We start from the raw sequence: 16237 nt of genomic DNA, 5'->3' as shown, positions 1-16237 counted from the left end.
AATATCTAACACATCTTGCATACATTTTAATGTCTAACAATTAATTTTTTATATATGTATCTGAAAGGTGTGGAAAGCTCCATATCTACAGCATAAAACGCTGCATAAAAGTACATTTGCTCAGAGCATACAGGATAGATATGATGGAGTATACACGGGAAATAAATAATTTTAATAATCTTTGCCCGTGTTATCAGGCAATGCACAGCCTCCAGAACAGAGTGCCATACGAATGTACAAACTTTTCGGTCCACTTTTTACTTTGCAGCCTAGTGTCGCCCGTCCCGTCTTAAAGCAGGTATCTGCAGAGAAGCATAGGGAGAGTAATCCTTTAAGAGGATCAAGTCTGAGATTCAGGGGGAAGGGATAAAAAAGATCCACTGCCCATCGTGTATAGTAGCCCGCACATGGCACTGCTGTCATCTTGACTTGAGTGAGCAATGTGTTCGCCTAAAATGTGCTGAGATTTGGGAAATTTAGGTGGCGTCTATATGCATTTTTATTTTCATTTATTTGAATGGAGCATGACCAGGGATGGAGGCCAAGGCTGTGTGTGAACGCTGGTTTAACTTTCTACACGTTTCCTGAATGTTGAAGACGACTGAGAAGACAAGGGGTTAAGGTGAGTTACTGGGTCAAAACTGAATTCATTTTGGGTCAATGCAGCACTCATTTTCTTATATTTTTTCAAATAGGGGGTTTAACCCCTCTATTAGGCATTAATAAGCAGTGTACAAACATTTAATAAATACTCAATTGCACAGTATTGCCTTATGTAGTTACAGGCAGATATAAAGAGGTTTTAAAATGTTGTTGTATATAGTATTTGCAATACAATGCCCACCTTAAGTAGCCGTGTTGCTTAAGAGCGTTTTAAAATTAAAGGTGGAGGCAGTGATTCTGGGGAATTCTTGTTGTCAAATTCACTTTTGGTCAAAATCAGTGAATATCTGGAAAAATACTCGATGATATGTTATGTTGAAGTCATGTTTAAATCGTCCCTCACACACACACACACACACACACACACACACACACACACACACAGACAGACAGCGATGCCGGTGCCAGAGGTTTGCTGCAGCCTGTTTGGTTGGTTTGGACTCTACCAGCTGTTCTGCTGCGTCTTCACTGAGCGCTCTGCAGAATGGAACTGTCGCCTCGTCACGCTGTCACACGGGGTCGTCATAGTGATGCTGACATCATACGTCATCTTCATAGACGGACCCTGGCCGCTCACACATGCAGGTAATTTCAGTGACAAAGTAATGAGCGGAATATACATGTGAAAAGCAGTTAGTTAGTTGGTAATGAGAGGGCGTGGCTTCTCCCCTTGTGACATCATATGGGGAAAATTCTGACTGTAGTTTTTGAACACAGGTTTTCATAAAAGGTGAAGGTGATGGTTGCGAAAAAGAGACACACCCATATCAATGTTAAAATAAAAAAGGAAAAAGCGCATTTTGCATAATAATATGTGACCTTTAACCCTTTAACCCTTTATATTCCTCAGGTACAGAGAACACTGATCTCCAGACCTTGTCCCTGTGCGTGTGCCTGGGCTACTTCCTGTTCGACATGTGCTGGTGTGTGCGTCACCACACGGAGGGCCCCGTCATGTTGGGGCATCACGCGGCGAGCATCATAGGGATCTTATTGGCCCTGTTTATGGGCGTGTCGGCCTGTGAGACGTGCGCTGTCATCTTCGGCAGCGAGATCACAAACCCGTTGCTACAGACGCGCTGGTTTCTACGCCAACTGGGTTTGTATAACGACAGTCTCCTGGGCGACGCCGTGGATTTGATGTTTATCTTCTTGTTCGCCACCGTGCGCGTGGGAGTCGGCACGGCCATGTTTTACAGCGAGCTCACGTCTCCCAGGACAACGCTAGTGATGAAGCTAGGGGGCGTGGTCATGTACGCACTGGCCTGGGTCTTCATGGTGGACATCGCAAAGTTCGGATTTAAGAAAAGCAAAGCCAAGTATAAGAAGTGGACCGAGAGGCACATTCAGAAAGGAATCAAGATAGAGGAGGATTTGGACAAGAAGGCAGATACTTAAAGCTATAGTGCGTAACTTTTTTTTACATAAGATGGATGTCGGTTACATTCAAGCAAACAAGTTGACACAAAGTTGATTAAGCCTGTCAGCTCCACACAACTCTCTCTGTATTTCTCAGTATATGGCAGTGTTTACAAACTGGTGTCGCTCCCCGACACTGGCATCCAGGAGCCCAGAAAAATCCCAAGAAGCCAAAAGTCTTCATGGGGGCAACATAAATTACACACTATAGCTTTAATCTCACATATTTGTATGGGACAAGGCTTGTTTGTTGCATCTGTGGGTATAAAGTTAATACATGTCAAGGTGTTTTATATTGAAACATCTAACAAAATCAATAAATTAGTATATTTTTCATTCATTCGTTCATGTTTCATTTTTGCCCCATGGTTGCGTAAGAGTGTTTTTTTGTGAATTCAATGCTTTTCAAGATTTTAGAACCTGCAGATGCCATGTGGAGCTGATGCTGTTTACTGCGAATTTGTTATTTTGCTGCTACTCATGGACATTTGACAGCTATAGATGAACTCACAAATAGTATTAGGGATAAATAAGAAGCCATACTCCAACCCTGTTCCCCGCCATCGTACAAATAAAACGGCATTTCTATCAATCTTTACCTTCATTAGCTAAAGATTGGCTTTAAATCTTCTCACAAAAACTGAACTAAACTGAAAGCTATTTGAGCAAACACGTCAACCGGGTTAATAAATATAACACTTTGAATAGAACATTTATAAGACAGCTTTAAGTAGTTTGTGTTAAAAAATTACATGATAGCACGGTGTACAAAAACACACACAAAACCTTTGATATACAGTCATACAATTTACATTATATTCCTTTACATTGAAATCAGTCCATAACAATCCTTTTTTGTCTATATGTTCTTTCAATGTTTTTATTTTTTATTCTTTATTATATATTTCATCCATAAATCAAAGCCATAATGTCTTCAGTGCAGTCTGGTGGCTTGTGAATATCTTTAAGAAAAAATGAAGTGCAGAGTGGACTTAATAAGTGGATCTTTGTAGCTTGTACCAAAAGCGATACATGTGGCATTACATTTGGAGAGAGGAAAGGTGCAACCAGGCTAGGACTGCAACCTAAATTTTGGCTTTAATAAGAAGCCTTTTGCTGTAACCAAGGGGTGTCCAAACTGTTTTCAATGAGGCCTACATACAGAAAAGAAAAATACAAGGGGCTGGGCCACTCACTAGAGGTGTGGTATATCGCATTGCTTCTGGTATATTAAAGTTAGCAAATTCAATCAAATGTAGGTATATTACTGCTTGTTACAATGTAACCAAAATGGTCTGGAATCCTCACCATACTTCAGGGGGATAAAGACACTTTTGTTTTTCGGGATTTTCGAAATTTGATGATGAACAAGATTAGTAAACCACCTTTACTGTGCAAACTATCATGGAATCAGAGGAATTTAGAAAGAAAAATCTGGAATATTAAAAAAAAAATAAGTTTCCCATTATAGTTTAATTTCAATCAATAAATTCACATTTGCTCGGACACTGAAAACCTTATAAACCTTATAATATATTTATATTACGTGGTGTATTGTGCCAGATGCATTCAATATCAGAGAAACACACCTGCAGCTACACACACAATGTGACAAAGATCTTAATATTGCACTGTGCACTGAGTTAAGAGTAGTGATATCTCATTCTTGTGGGGAATAAAAAATAGAAAATAAAGAGAAAACAGTATTTGCCAAATCTGTTTTCCATGAGGGCAAACTCCATTTGGAAAAAAACTCGACATTTTTTTTTTACCTCCATATGTCTGTTCATAATTCTGTATTGTTTGTTTATACCTTGGAAAGACATTTATAATGAAATGCATCACTTGGCTGGAATTTGGTCAAGTGCAGACAGCGTTGATTTTTTGTTTGCTATATTATGCTACATTCAAGTGCTAAAGGAAATTTTAAAAAAAACAGGGACTTTATAATCGTTAATAAGAAGTGAGATATGCAGAAATCTCGTATAGATTGTACTATTTATGGGCTTGAAGGAATACTTTTAATATTTTTTCCGAGAGTGACACAAGAAGATGGATGTCCCTCTCATGTTTGTGCGTTAAGTGCGGAGTTGGACTCAGGACATGATTAGCATCACCTAGCTTAGCATCAAACTGGATGCAGGGAGGAAGAGTTATACGTTCAAAAACACATCAGTGAACCCTTCTAAAGCTTAAGAATTATACAATAATACGTACAGACACAAATGTGACCACATCATTTTTGGTCTGCAACGTATCCAGGTACTGCATAGGTTGCCATGTCTGATCAGTGAGTGTCAGACAAAGTGGTAGCAAACCTGGCAACACCACAGTTAAAATAAAACGTTGGATTAAACAAAAAAAGATACAATGTGTGAATTTGTCAATGTTTGTGGTGCCGGTAGTTGGTTATTTTGACATGATAGCCGTTCCTCCTCAAATCCAGTTCTATGCTAAACTAGGCAACAGAGATTGAACATAAAACGTTTAAAAAAAAAATAGACATTTGGGGATGATAAGAATAGATGTTTTCAGTTACATTATAAAGGAAGTCCATTTTCTAGCCTGTGTGGGCAGCATGGTTCTGCTGGGCATAATATGTACAGTTATTTTCTATTGCAGAATTCTTTAATATCAAGCAGTACAGCAAGTGAGTTCTCCCGACCAAGACAATGTTCCTTCTTGATCCTCACAAAAAAATCATTCTGGGTCACTGTCTTCAAGTCTCGTTTCCATTTCTGTTATTTCTTAACGACTTTGCCCTTTAATCCATTTCTCGTATCTCCAGTGTTTAAGATAATTTATGCAGTTGATTAATATTTATATCATAGGCACACAAAGTGACTGAATTGTCCTCGGGGATAATTCCACAATTTTCTCTGCCCGGCAACAGCGTCCCGCTCTGGCCGTCTGATTTTTCCGGGGTTTTTGAGTTCAAAGTGGAACATTCCTGATAATGTACGATCAAGTCCTCCATTGATACCAGACATTAAAGCCTTTCATTCATTGGAGCGACATCAGTGTTAAAATGGTCAAGGATTCGTCCAGAAGGAATTATGCTTCATCACTGGATACCATCTGCAATAAATATAAGACAGTAAAGAGTGTTTGAGATTTTTCACAGTTAAAAAAGTACAAAAGATTTGATTATTGATAGAGAATTGAAACCCACCATTGTTGTCTTCTGAGTCAGTAGCTGGGTCGCTGTGTGTCTGTCGCAGCTCGTTGTATTTCATCTCCACCTCCTAGTAGAAAATTCATCACACAAAAGTCACTTAGAATTGATCAGACAAAGACACAGGTAACATTAAAATATACTACCCTATTTAGTTTAGAGTTCTTCTCTTAAATAATTTTTTAGCTAATTTAAGTGTTTTTAAGTCGCTGCGAGGAAGTTTAAAATGTTGCCTCTGATGATCATAAATTACATGTAACAGCAAAAGAGACCATCAGTGCAAAAACGCTTTTTTTACATAGTTTTCTCAATGCCTTTGTTATGGGAACGCTCACCCAGGAACACCAGCTGAAGTCGTAAATAAAAACTACCGATATTGTCCAAAGGGGGGTGCTAGAATAAACACAAACTGAAAGTTCCTCGGAGCCACTTTAAGAGACAAATCCATCTGAAACCATCTCGTTGAAACACTTGATACACGCACACAAGCGGTACCTTGAGATACTGCAGGTCTGCCTGTAGGAGGCGCAGGTGAGTGCGTAGCTGCCTGCTGAGGTTGGGCCCTGCGCTGCCCCCTGCCTGTGAGGAGGAGGACAGCAGTTTGCTCATGTCGATGCCCACGTCGCCCACCACCACCGCCCCGTCTTCATCAGTGCTGCTCTCCTCACACCCCGAGATTTGATCCACAACCACAAAACCACCTGGAAGGAAGGTATGTTTGTGTATTAGAAACACATCTCGTACAGTTCTTAGGGAAATTCACTTTTTACACTTTTGTTTTAGCAGATAATAAAAATTGTAAATCTGCCAATAAAATAGCCTATCAAGTCAGAGCTAGCAGAGTGTTAGCTTAGCATAGTTTAAGGCGAGACATTGCAAGTGAATAGGCTTAACATTTTTACTTATAGATATCATCATGAAACAAAAAAATTATATTAATATTTTTTCTTTGAAATATTTGAATTATTATTTGAATATATATATATATATATATATATATATATATATATATTAGGGCTGTCAAACGATTAAAATTTTTAATCAGATTAATCACAGGATTCTGTGGATTAATCACGATTAATCACGATTAATTTTACCATTCGAAATATGCCCAAAAAATTCGAATTTTCTCTGTATATTGTTGTAAAGATAAAGGACAGGAGGTGGATATGTACATTTAAAATTTGAATTTGTATTAATTGAAAATCCAAATGATGGTTTTAATACTAAAAATACATTTAAATCAAACTAAAATATATACCTACCACACCATAATTCAATTGGTCTGTCTCTTTACTATGTCTTTGGGCAAATATAGGCTATATAATGGCATTTCTTTGGTGAATCTATAGGTTGTGCATTCTTGAATACAACTTGATTACAGTCCGCGGTGTGGGTGTGTGTGTTTGCGTGTACGCGCGAACACGTCCTAGGGGACTGTTCATTTGTGCCAGGAAGTCAACGTTATGTTGATGTCTACTCACACACACCTCTGAAAACTGCAGACGTTTGTGTCTTCGCGGGCTCTGAACAGAGCGGACAATGTTTCTCCTCCTGTTGCTCCCGACATCAACTGTCACCCGCTGCAGTTGATTTTATATAGGCTACTATCTATGCCCCCGACACAGACGTGACCATTAGAAGTTTAAAACACGGCATGGGCTAGCGTGCTTTGATGTTTGGCTGCGCGCAGCTACTGATCCTGGGTCAGCTGCAACGTTTGAGTGGCTCCGCGGCAGTTGATTGTATATACTATCTATGCCCCCGACACAGACGTGACCATTAGCAGTTTAAAACACGGCATGGGCTAGCGTGCTGTGATGTTTGGCTGCGCGCAGCTACTGATCCTGGGTCAGCTGCAACGTTTGAGTGGCTGTAGTACAGAGCCGGTGGGATGTACGGGGCGGATCAATCTGCACATGCGTTAATTGCGATAAAAAAAATTAACGCATTAATTCCAGAAATTAATCACCTTGCGTTAACGCGATAATTTTGACAGCCCTAATATATATATATATATATATATATATATATATATATATATATACAGTATATATAAAATAACCAGCACCTCTAAAGCTCATTAGCCAATACATGTATAGTTTCTTTATCTGTTCATAAACATAAAGTTGCCACTAGCTGTCCCCCCTTGCAGCCTTATGTTTAACAAACACATATAAGTATGGTATCTCACCGTTGCTCTCTGTAGTGTCAGACGGGGCTGTGGGCCCTGAAGGGAGCAGAGGGTTTGTTTCTGTCTGTGCGCTCAGAACACCGGGCCCCTCAGGGCTGCTAGGCAACGAGGCCGTCAGCTGACATCCAGGGGTGCTGCTCTGTCTCTCCTCTGTCTCCTCCTCTGCCTCTCTGCTGAGCATGTGGCTGAACAGAGCCTGCTTCAGCATAGACACTAGGACACACAAACATGTGAAATTCTATTATCTTAAAAGTCATTTCATAGGTTTTCCAATATTGGGAAAGAAATTTCCAAACTTACACTGTAAAAATGAAAACTTTTGGAACATTTTCAAAGCAACTATCTGCACTAGATGTTTGAGTTGTGAGGCTAAAACTAAAGCTCACTAAGTTTGAAAGAAAACTGACTATATTTGAGCCACCGTATTACTATAACTTTTGTTGAGATAAATGTAATGAAAAATTGCATATGAATAAAGTTGAGGTGAGTTATACATTCTAAGAATTTCTATAAATAGTCGTGCCATCTTATTCTCTCATACAGGTAACAAACAAAACCAAGTCGGTCAAAATGTTGATTCAAACATTAAACAGCGTTAAAACATAGTTGGCCTCAAAACTCAAAAATCAAGTCCAGACAGTTGACTTTAAAATTAGAATGTTCCTAATATTTTCATCTGTACAGTGTAACAGACAAAAAAATTAAATAAAAAAGTCAGTTAGTCTGTCAGTCAGAAAATCAGTTTTATAACGTACATGTCCTGAGCGCCTCTTCCCCTTTGGAGGCGGGTACGGGGAACATGGCGTTGTGCTCTTGGTTGTCGAGGGCGATGCCTTGACGGGACCCTTCCTCGTGTAGGAAGGGAAGGCCGTCTGCCAGATGCCCGTCTAGAAAGGCCTCTAGTTCTGCTTCATCCACCTCTTCATCACAGTCCTCCACCTCCTCTGGTATGTCTATAGGCTCCTCCTCCTCGTCCTCTGATGTCATACCGTCAAACGGGTTGTTGCTAGGCGACGTTTGAATGTCTGGAGATGAGGCAGCGTCTTTATCTGGGTAAAAAGAGATTTGGATTCAGAGGGTGAAAATGTAAGATTGGAAAAATATAAATATTTAAACTGTAGTTTCAAAAAAAATTTAATTTTTAAAGACTTGATGAGAAAATCGCTGACTCCACCTTTAAATTATGATACAAACATTTCAATTAATGTCTTACTGAATAATATGCTAAATGTATCTTTATCTGGGATGCAGTGAGATTTGGATTCAGAGGGTGAAAGTGTAACATTGCAGTATTTTTTTATCCGATGTAAAATGTTACAGCCATGCAGTTATTTTTAATTATATTAACAGATAAATAGTTGGACCCAACGATGTTCAGGTTATAACAACATAAAACATCACCTCAGATGGAAGGAGTGAATTATTAATATTTTTTCTTGATAAATTACGTAAATGGTGATTACATTTGTTTTCAATTAATACAATTTTTTAATATGCTAAATGTTTGAACACTTAAAAAAAAATTAAAAATTAATTCCATCCAAGCTCCAGTACCTGATGAATGGATGCTTCCACCGGATGTGCCGTTGGGTTCTTTGATCGCCTTGGGCAGCTCACGTTTGATGATCTCGATTGCGTCGGCACTGAAATACATTATGAAATAAAAACAATAATCTCATTAGAAACGGTGAAAAAACAACAACAACAACAACAACAGTATTGGTAAGTAAGTTTTGCTGTGTTAAAAGGACTCACTCAGTCTGAAAAAAAGTCATTAGAAAAAAAGTCATTAGAAAAAATGTAAAACAACAGCAGTATTAATGTGTGAGTAAGTGCCTGGGTTAGGGGACTCACTCAGTCTGAGCAGGAGGCGCGTCTCTGTTGTGAGGTTTGGCCTTCATGGCCTCAGCACACTGTGTGATCAGACACTGCCACCTGGATGGACACAGGTAACACAGCAGGGCCAGACAGAGTTAGTTTCTATAGTTATCAGTATGCGTTATGCAGACTTTTTTCTGCTTCTGTTTTTTTACTCTATCTTTTTTAACTTGTCCTGTTTAGCTTGACTTATTTTTTACTTTTCTAACTGTATTCCTTGTTTTTAATGAGCTTTACATCATGTGAAAATTACTGTATAATGTTGATTCTGTTTCAGATTTTCGGGGCGTGAGACTTACGTCCTCTGATCGGACACTGTCTGAGCCGTCAGCTCATAGATCTGAGCTCCGTTCTCTGACATGGACAGCACGAAGAAAGACTTGTTGTCTGATGAGGAGATAAAATGCAAAACAATGATTAAAAACATTGCACCACATTAATACAAGACTCCATATGCACTGTATTGAATATACAGGAATGAATGTTAAACTAATAATAACAATGAAAGAAGGCTGAAGACTGACAGCTCTGTGAGGAAAACTGTGGGAAATTGTGATTTTTCTTTTTACTATTAATTGATCAAAGAAAACAATGAATATATAAATTAACAATTAAAGTTTCAGCCCAACTAGTTGTTTATGTTGTTTGGTCTTTTGTTTTGTGTGTTTAAAAAAAAAAGTGTCAGCCTACGGAAATTGCAATAAGGCTCAGTAAAACCAATTCTCAAAAGATATATTTGGTGTCACAAATTGAGGACTGATTCACTTCACCAACAAAATGCAAAAACCCATCAACAGAAGTGTGCAGTTCTCACCGGTGGCCACCGGGCGGACCAGCACAGTGTTGAGCTTGATGACGGGGCTGAAGGTGTGTTTGGTGTCCACGGCGCTCGCCAGGTTCTTCCCGTGAAGTTTGAGGAGAAGACGCTCGTCCTGTTTCTGAAGCAAAACCAAGATGTCCTCCAGAAGGATGGTGTACAGCTCTGAAAGGAACACAATGGTGAGACTGTGTGTGTGTGTGTGTGTGTGTGTGTGTGTGTGTGTGTGTGTGTGTGTGTGCCGGTGATCTTGCTTTTTTTATTTATTTTTACCAATTGTCTTGTCTTTCATGACTTTCCAGCAGAGCGGTCCCTCATGCACCATCTTCCTCTTGGTCAGGTCCAGATTCTGCAGGACAGAGAACCAACATTATCAACATTCAATACCAAATAGCAGCTTCCTTTAGGTAAGACAGGGCAGGCTAATAAAACAGTTTTTTGATTTACAAAATGTAATAAAAAAATCTGTTGTGCATTATGTTGTAAAAGTTAAAAAAAAACATTTGAACTCTGGCTCTATCCAACATCTAGATTTTTTAGTTTTTAAAAGAGACACACATTTTTTGCATAAACATTTCACCCTCTTCACCTGCAGTGTCTCGCCATAATAACTTCAACGTTATCCAATCACTAGATGCACTAAGGTTACAGACCCACTCTTACCTTGAGCTCCAGGATCATTGGGTTTTCAGTCTGTTTGAGTGACGATAGGTCCAACCTCCTCTGATACTCCATTAACCTCTGGTGATGAAGAAGACAGCTCATTAAAATCCATCTAGGCCCTCGACGTTAATGAGCTTTGAATTCAAATACACTGATGGTTACCTGCTTGTTCTCGGCCTCTTTGACGGCCTGGTTCACGTGGTTGAGGATCTTTTTGCAACAATCTCCGGCTTTCTTCACCTTTTCCCTTTCCTCTCGGTCTTCTGTTAAATGAACAAAAACGAAAGCTGTGTTATGTACAACCGAAACTCTGTCTTTCTCCTTTCGCTCGGTTAATCCTCCAATATAATGAGCTCAAAAGTCAAGTTGTTGTTAAATTGCTTTATTTGTCAATTAACACAAGGTACACAAGTACACTCACACAAGTCTATATTGAAATGTCGTTCGCATATCCCCTCCCACACTAAACTCCAGAGGGGGTCAGAGCACAGGGTCAGCCATAGTACAGCGCCCCTGGAGCAGTTTTGGGTTCAGTGCCTTGCTCAAGGACACAATGGTAGAGATGGTGGGCACCGTAGATGTAATACCAGCCACCACTAGTTTTACTACTAACACCTCCCTGTCCGGTGCCGGGGATCCAACCAGCACTGGTCGTTTGGCCCCTCTTTGCCATCCAATACGTTAGGTCGTATGTATTTATTACCTGTGTACTTGGCGATATTGTCCAGGAGCAGCGGGTACTTGGTCACTCTCTGCATTTCTACAGGGATGATGTCTTTGAGCTGCAGCCTGCGACACAGACGGTTGCTCTCAGCTTCCTGAAGAAAGACAGTAAGGAGAAATAAGGTTTAACAGACAGACAGACGGACGGACAGACGGACAGACGGACAGACGGACAGACGGACAGACGGACAGACGGACAGACGGACAGACGGACAGACGGACAGACGGACAGATAGACAGATAGACAGATAGACAGATAGACAGATAGACAGATAGACAGATAGATAGATAGATAGATAGATAGATAGATAGATAGATAGATAGATAGATAGATAGATAGATAGATAGATGTTTGTATTGTGTAGTTCTGACCTGCATGAATAGAGTGAACTTCTGGTCTTTCTTCTTTCTGCTCTTGATGAGCCCCAGAGCAGATGGCTGGTTGCTGCAGAACGTTCCCACGGCTCGTTTTATCTTCTCCTCTTCCTCCCCACTGAACTGGAGATAAACACACACACACACACACAGAAAATTTACACTCACAGTATTAACTGTATCCAATGTTTTCACCCGGCAAAACACTGCAGGTAACAATTTTAATTGATATATTTCATCATGAAACTGAAGGAAAAATGTATCATAAATATGACACTTGACAACATATGAACAAATCCTTCTGTAATTACCTTCAGAATAGTGCTTAGAATTATGATGGAAAGTTTAATTGTAATGTAGATGTAAGTGCTTTAGAAGTCAAATAAATAAAATACCCATGCCAGGAGATCATCAGCCATCTGACCGATCACTGACGTCTCACTCCTCTTCCTGATCGCTGTCATTTGCTCTGTGAAGGAAACTGTGGAGCAGAGGGAGAATAATGAAGTGTGAGTGGTGAGTGTGAGTGTGAGTGTGAGTGTGTGTGTGACTGACTGACTGACTGACTGAGTGTGTGTGTGTGTGTGTGTGTGTGTGTTGTTACCATGCAGCTGTATGATCTCGTCCAGGTTAGTGAAGATGTTCTTGATGTCGTCTGGAGGCAGAACCCCGTCTCTGCTCAGCCTCTGGTAGAACACTCGGTCCAACACCTTCAGAGTTCTCAGGTGAGCGCGCTCTGTGTAGAACAGCTCTGAGGCACAAGGACAGACACACATAGAGAATTACAATTTCATAAAACTTTACCGATACCCTTTTGTGTGTATGAAAAGTGAGGTATAACACTTTTCATACACACAAAAAGGTAGCAGAAAGTGTTGGAGTAATTCGATAAATAAATTAATAATAATAAGTAAAATACAAATAAAAGGATATTCTTAGAATTAAAGGAGAACATGATACTAAGATATATTATTAATGTAGTTAGGTAAATTAGATAAAAGGCCAGGATAAACAAAGGAGTAAAAGAAAAAATAATTATAAAGTGAAATAAATCTATCTATATCTATCTATAAAGCAAGAAACGTCTGTCTGTGTGTGTGTGTGTGTGTGTGTGTGTGTCTGTCTGTGGCTCGCATATCTCTGAGTTTTAGTCAGATCCGCATGAGCTTCCGCGCGCGCACTTCTTTAGGCTTCAACACTTAATTAATTAACACATTTTGTGTTTCATTTCACTTAACAAAACACATGGAATTAGTTTGTGGTTATCTTTACACAATACACTAAGGAATGTTGCCCTACTCTATAGCCAACTTCTACAAAGTAAGTTACTGATAATAACCTTCAACAGTGTAAAATTAGCCATCACTGATAGCAGCCAAATGTACTGTCTAATATCTTTCTTTGTTTACCTGCTTCCTATGGGCACTGCACTAGTTATCTCAAATGTAATCAACAGCTTAAGAAGATTAAATTTTTTCTTAAATTTTTTCTCGAGATGCTCAGAAAAATGTCAAACTCCATCTTCTGGCCTCACCATTAATGACCTCCTGTCGTTTGATCTCGTGTGGCGTCAGAGTGGAGAGAACACCGTGAGAGACCAGACTCTGCCAGGTGAGAGGGTCCTCCTCTGGCTCCACCTCACAACACACGTCATCTTCACTCACCAGCTCTGAGCTCACCGGACACTGAACATCCATTCTGCATCAGACAATTATACAAAGAAAGGGGCTATGGTGGTATCGTAATCTTTGTTTACTGCACCAAACAGTATGGAAATAAAGGAGTTTGATCGTCATTATATATTTTTCATCATTAATTGTTTGAGAGTGGAAAGAGGCCAGTATGTTATGCTAAGAGTTCCTATTCATATATATTTTTTTTAAATCAATACTTTTTTGACATGCTACATTTTTTCCTCAAGATGGATTACCTTTCCAGTGGAAACCATTACTGTAACAGATAATTGTTCTGGAACTAGTTGGATTCAATTAGATATCAATTAGTGTGGGAATTTTAAATTGGCTTGATATTTTTATTTGTTCTTTTTCTCTTTTTTTAAAAACTTTATTTAAAAAAAAGTCTACAATAAAACAAAGACACATAAACATTATACACCAACAACAACTTTATATTGAATTTGTCTAACTGAATATCTTTTGTTTTTTGGATGTTTACCCAACAGAACAAGCAAAGTGTGAATGTCGATAGTTAGCCTGCTATCGGTGTATGAATGTGTGTGTAAAATGGTAACGTGTAAGTGGGAACAGGTCTCCCTTGCAAAAGAGTCTCCGATCTCAATGGGATTTACCTGTATAAATAAAGGTTTAAAAAAAAAAAAAAAAAAAAAAAAAAGTGTAGATGCAAACTAGTGGTCTGATGTGAATACCTGAACCCGTCCTGGTCCTCCTCCTGAAGCTGCTCCAGGTTGGAGGGACTGAAGTCAAACTGAGTGTTAGTCGCCATGGAGACGCCTTCCTGGTGGTCGCCGGGCAACAACAGACCCTCTCCTCCCAGTCTGGGCGGGACACAGAACGGAGAAACATCTGGAGAGGAAGAGAGGAAATTAAAAAGTCAGTTATTATGACCAATGCTATTTCAGAGTCCATTCAAATGTTCATGTATTTCCAATTTTTTGAATAAAGTTGAAATATTTTAAAAGAAAAGACGTTGTAAGCCTCTTCAGGACTCTGTTCAAATCACACTTATCACAACTTATCCACATTTGACCTGTGATGATTGGTCACAAACAAAATAAAACTTTGGAGCCTCTCGGATGACCTCGGATACTACTTTCATATTTCTAATATTCCAATGTATTTGTTTTGCACTGTATGTTGTATGTTGAGCCACAACATAGACAATTTTTCTATCATGACACACTATAAAGTTTTCAGAATTTGAAATCTGAAATGTGGTTGCAGATTAGAAACTAGTGTATATCTCACTGGAGTCCGAGTCGTGTCCGCTGGTATCAGAGGTCTGTCCGGAGGGCGAGCTGTGTGTGGGGGAGACGGTGGAAGGTAATGACACAGCGCTAGTGTCCGAACCCTCGCTCAGCTGGTTCCCACGGTTACGTCCAGAGTTGGAGGCAGAAGAGTCAGTCTGCTCTGAGGTGAAGGCAGGCTGAGGGAGAGGCTTGGGAGACCGCTGCTTGGTTATCTCCACCGCTTTACCCACTGCACAGAAAGATGGTGTGGACAAACATACAGGGATATATGAAGGCAGAAAAAAAAAACTTTAGGTTAAAAAACTCACAGGGCCAAAGAATGGCTGTAATTTTAAGAGAAAAATTCAAGATTTTTGGAAAATGTAATTTTTGTATGTTTGTTTATTGTTGTGTTTTGTCAAGGAACCACATCGATTTATTTCGCAAGGTTGGACCAACCTCATATGCTGCAAAAACAAATATTGCCTTATTGCTAAATTTGAAATCAGGTTCACCTTGAATCGTTAATGCAGCGCAGGCGTTGGAGCTACCTTTTCACAAAAATGGATGACTTTTTTTATCTCTAATTTCTGGAATATGTGAATCTGTATATTTCAAAATAATAATTTGTTGGTTCAACGATACCTGAAGTGGAATCCACTCTGCTGAGCCGGCGAGGCGGGCCGAGGATGCTGGGAAACCGAGGCCTCTTCACCTTCTCCTCTCCTTCCTTCTCAGGCTTCATACTCTTCTGCTCGTTAAAAAGACACGTTGAAACATTCTCTTGAAGGCCAGCGAATAACAACAGATTCTAAGATCATTAGAAGCCCTTGTGATCATTAAAATAAAATGATCAGTTTATATCTTGAGAATATAATCACATTATGATGGCATGATCATATTGTGTCATTGATTTGATGTATTTGCATTGTATATTGTGTATGTATTGTTGTTTTTGTTTCTCGACATCGTTTCAAATGAGGGTCACCCCTCAATGATATCTCGAGTATAAATAAGGGCTAAATAAAATAAATAAATAATTGCATTGAAAGGCAGTTTATCTGAAAAATTATAAAACATATTTTTCTTAAGTGTTTTAGAGTATTAAGTCCAACCTTAATCCTGGGCAGGAAGTTGATGCGCGCTCGTTTGTGTTCGAGGCCTCGAGGCTCCTTGACCTTGACCCCGAGATGCTTCATGTAGGTGAGGATCACATACTGCATCGTCTGGCTGCAACAGGACAGGAAATATACAAAACATTTCTATTAATATTTTTATTTCTGAAACTGAAACTGATATCACACTGACTGTGCTGCCTTACCACTTCTCTTCTTCTGTGGTCTGTGTCGTCAACCTGCAAAAAAGCCAGGGGAGGGTTTCAGCATGTAGACATTCATATAAGGA

At 39.4% G+C, this 16237-nt stretch overlaps 2 protein-coding genes across 2 annotated transcripts in view; one reads left to right on the top strand and one right to left on the bottom strand.

The window, feature by feature from the left end:
• Nucleotides 1-1058: 1058 nt before the first annotated feature.
• tlcd5b (TLC domain containing 5b) lies at nt 1059-2061 on the top strand (the record flags this gene model as incomplete). The annotated part of the gene is made up of 2 exons (XM_080040887.1): nt 1059-1248; nt 1514-2061. 2 exons carry the CDS (start codon nt 1059-1061, stop codon nt 2059-2061), a joined length of 738 nt encoding a protein of 245 aa, XP_079897013.1.
• Nucleotides 2062-2873: 812 nt separating this feature from the next.
• arhgef12b (Rho guanine nucleotide exchange factor (GEF) 12b) overlaps nt 2874-16237 on the bottom strand; it is a 40426-nt gene continuing 27062 nt past the window's right edge. The window contains exons 17-38 of the mRNA XM_080040355.1: nt 16155-16187; nt 15949-16063; nt 15479-15584; nt 14853-15083; nt 14294-14450; nt 13442-13605; nt 12512-12658; nt 12303-12388; nt 11905-12030; nt 11513-11627; nt 10972-11072; nt 10810-10887; nt 10420-10495; nt 10144-10311; nt 9629-9716; nt 9306-9386; nt 9006-9094; nt 8207-8500; nt 7452-7664; nt 5753-5958; nt 5255-5327; nt 2874-5160 (exon numbers count right to left, since the gene is read on the bottom strand). Of these exons, the coding sequence (XP_079896481.1) occupies nt 5147-5160; nt 5255-5327; nt 5753-5958; nt 7452-7664; nt 8207-8500; nt 9006-9094; nt 9306-9386; nt 9629-9716; nt 10144-10311; nt 10420-10495; nt 10810-10887; nt 10972-11072; nt 11513-11627; nt 11905-12030; nt 12303-12388; nt 12512-12658; nt 13442-13605; nt 14294-14450; nt 14853-15083; nt 15479-15584; nt 15949-16063; nt 16155-16187 (2761 nt within the window). The 3' untranslated portion in view covers nt 2874-5146. The remainder of the gene's footprint in view (nt 5161-5254; nt 5328-5752; nt 5959-7451; nt 7665-8206; nt 8501-9005; nt 9095-9305; nt 9387-9628; nt 9717-10143; nt 10312-10419; nt 10496-10809; nt 10888-10971; nt 11073-11512; nt 11628-11904; nt 12031-12302; nt 12389-12511; nt 12659-13441; nt 13606-14293; nt 14451-14852; nt 15084-15478; nt 15585-15948; nt 16064-16154; nt 16188-16237) is intronic.

This window comes from Ammodytes marinus (genome assembly GCF_949987685.1).
Source record: "Ammodytes marinus genome assembly, chromosome: 14".
Lineage (NCBI taxonomy): Eukaryota > Metazoa > Chordata > Actinopteri > Uranoscopiformes > Ammodytidae > Ammodytes > Ammodytes marinus.
The sequence above is the reverse complement of the archived record's forward strand: the minus strand, read 5'-3'. Positions and strand labels throughout refer to the sequence as shown.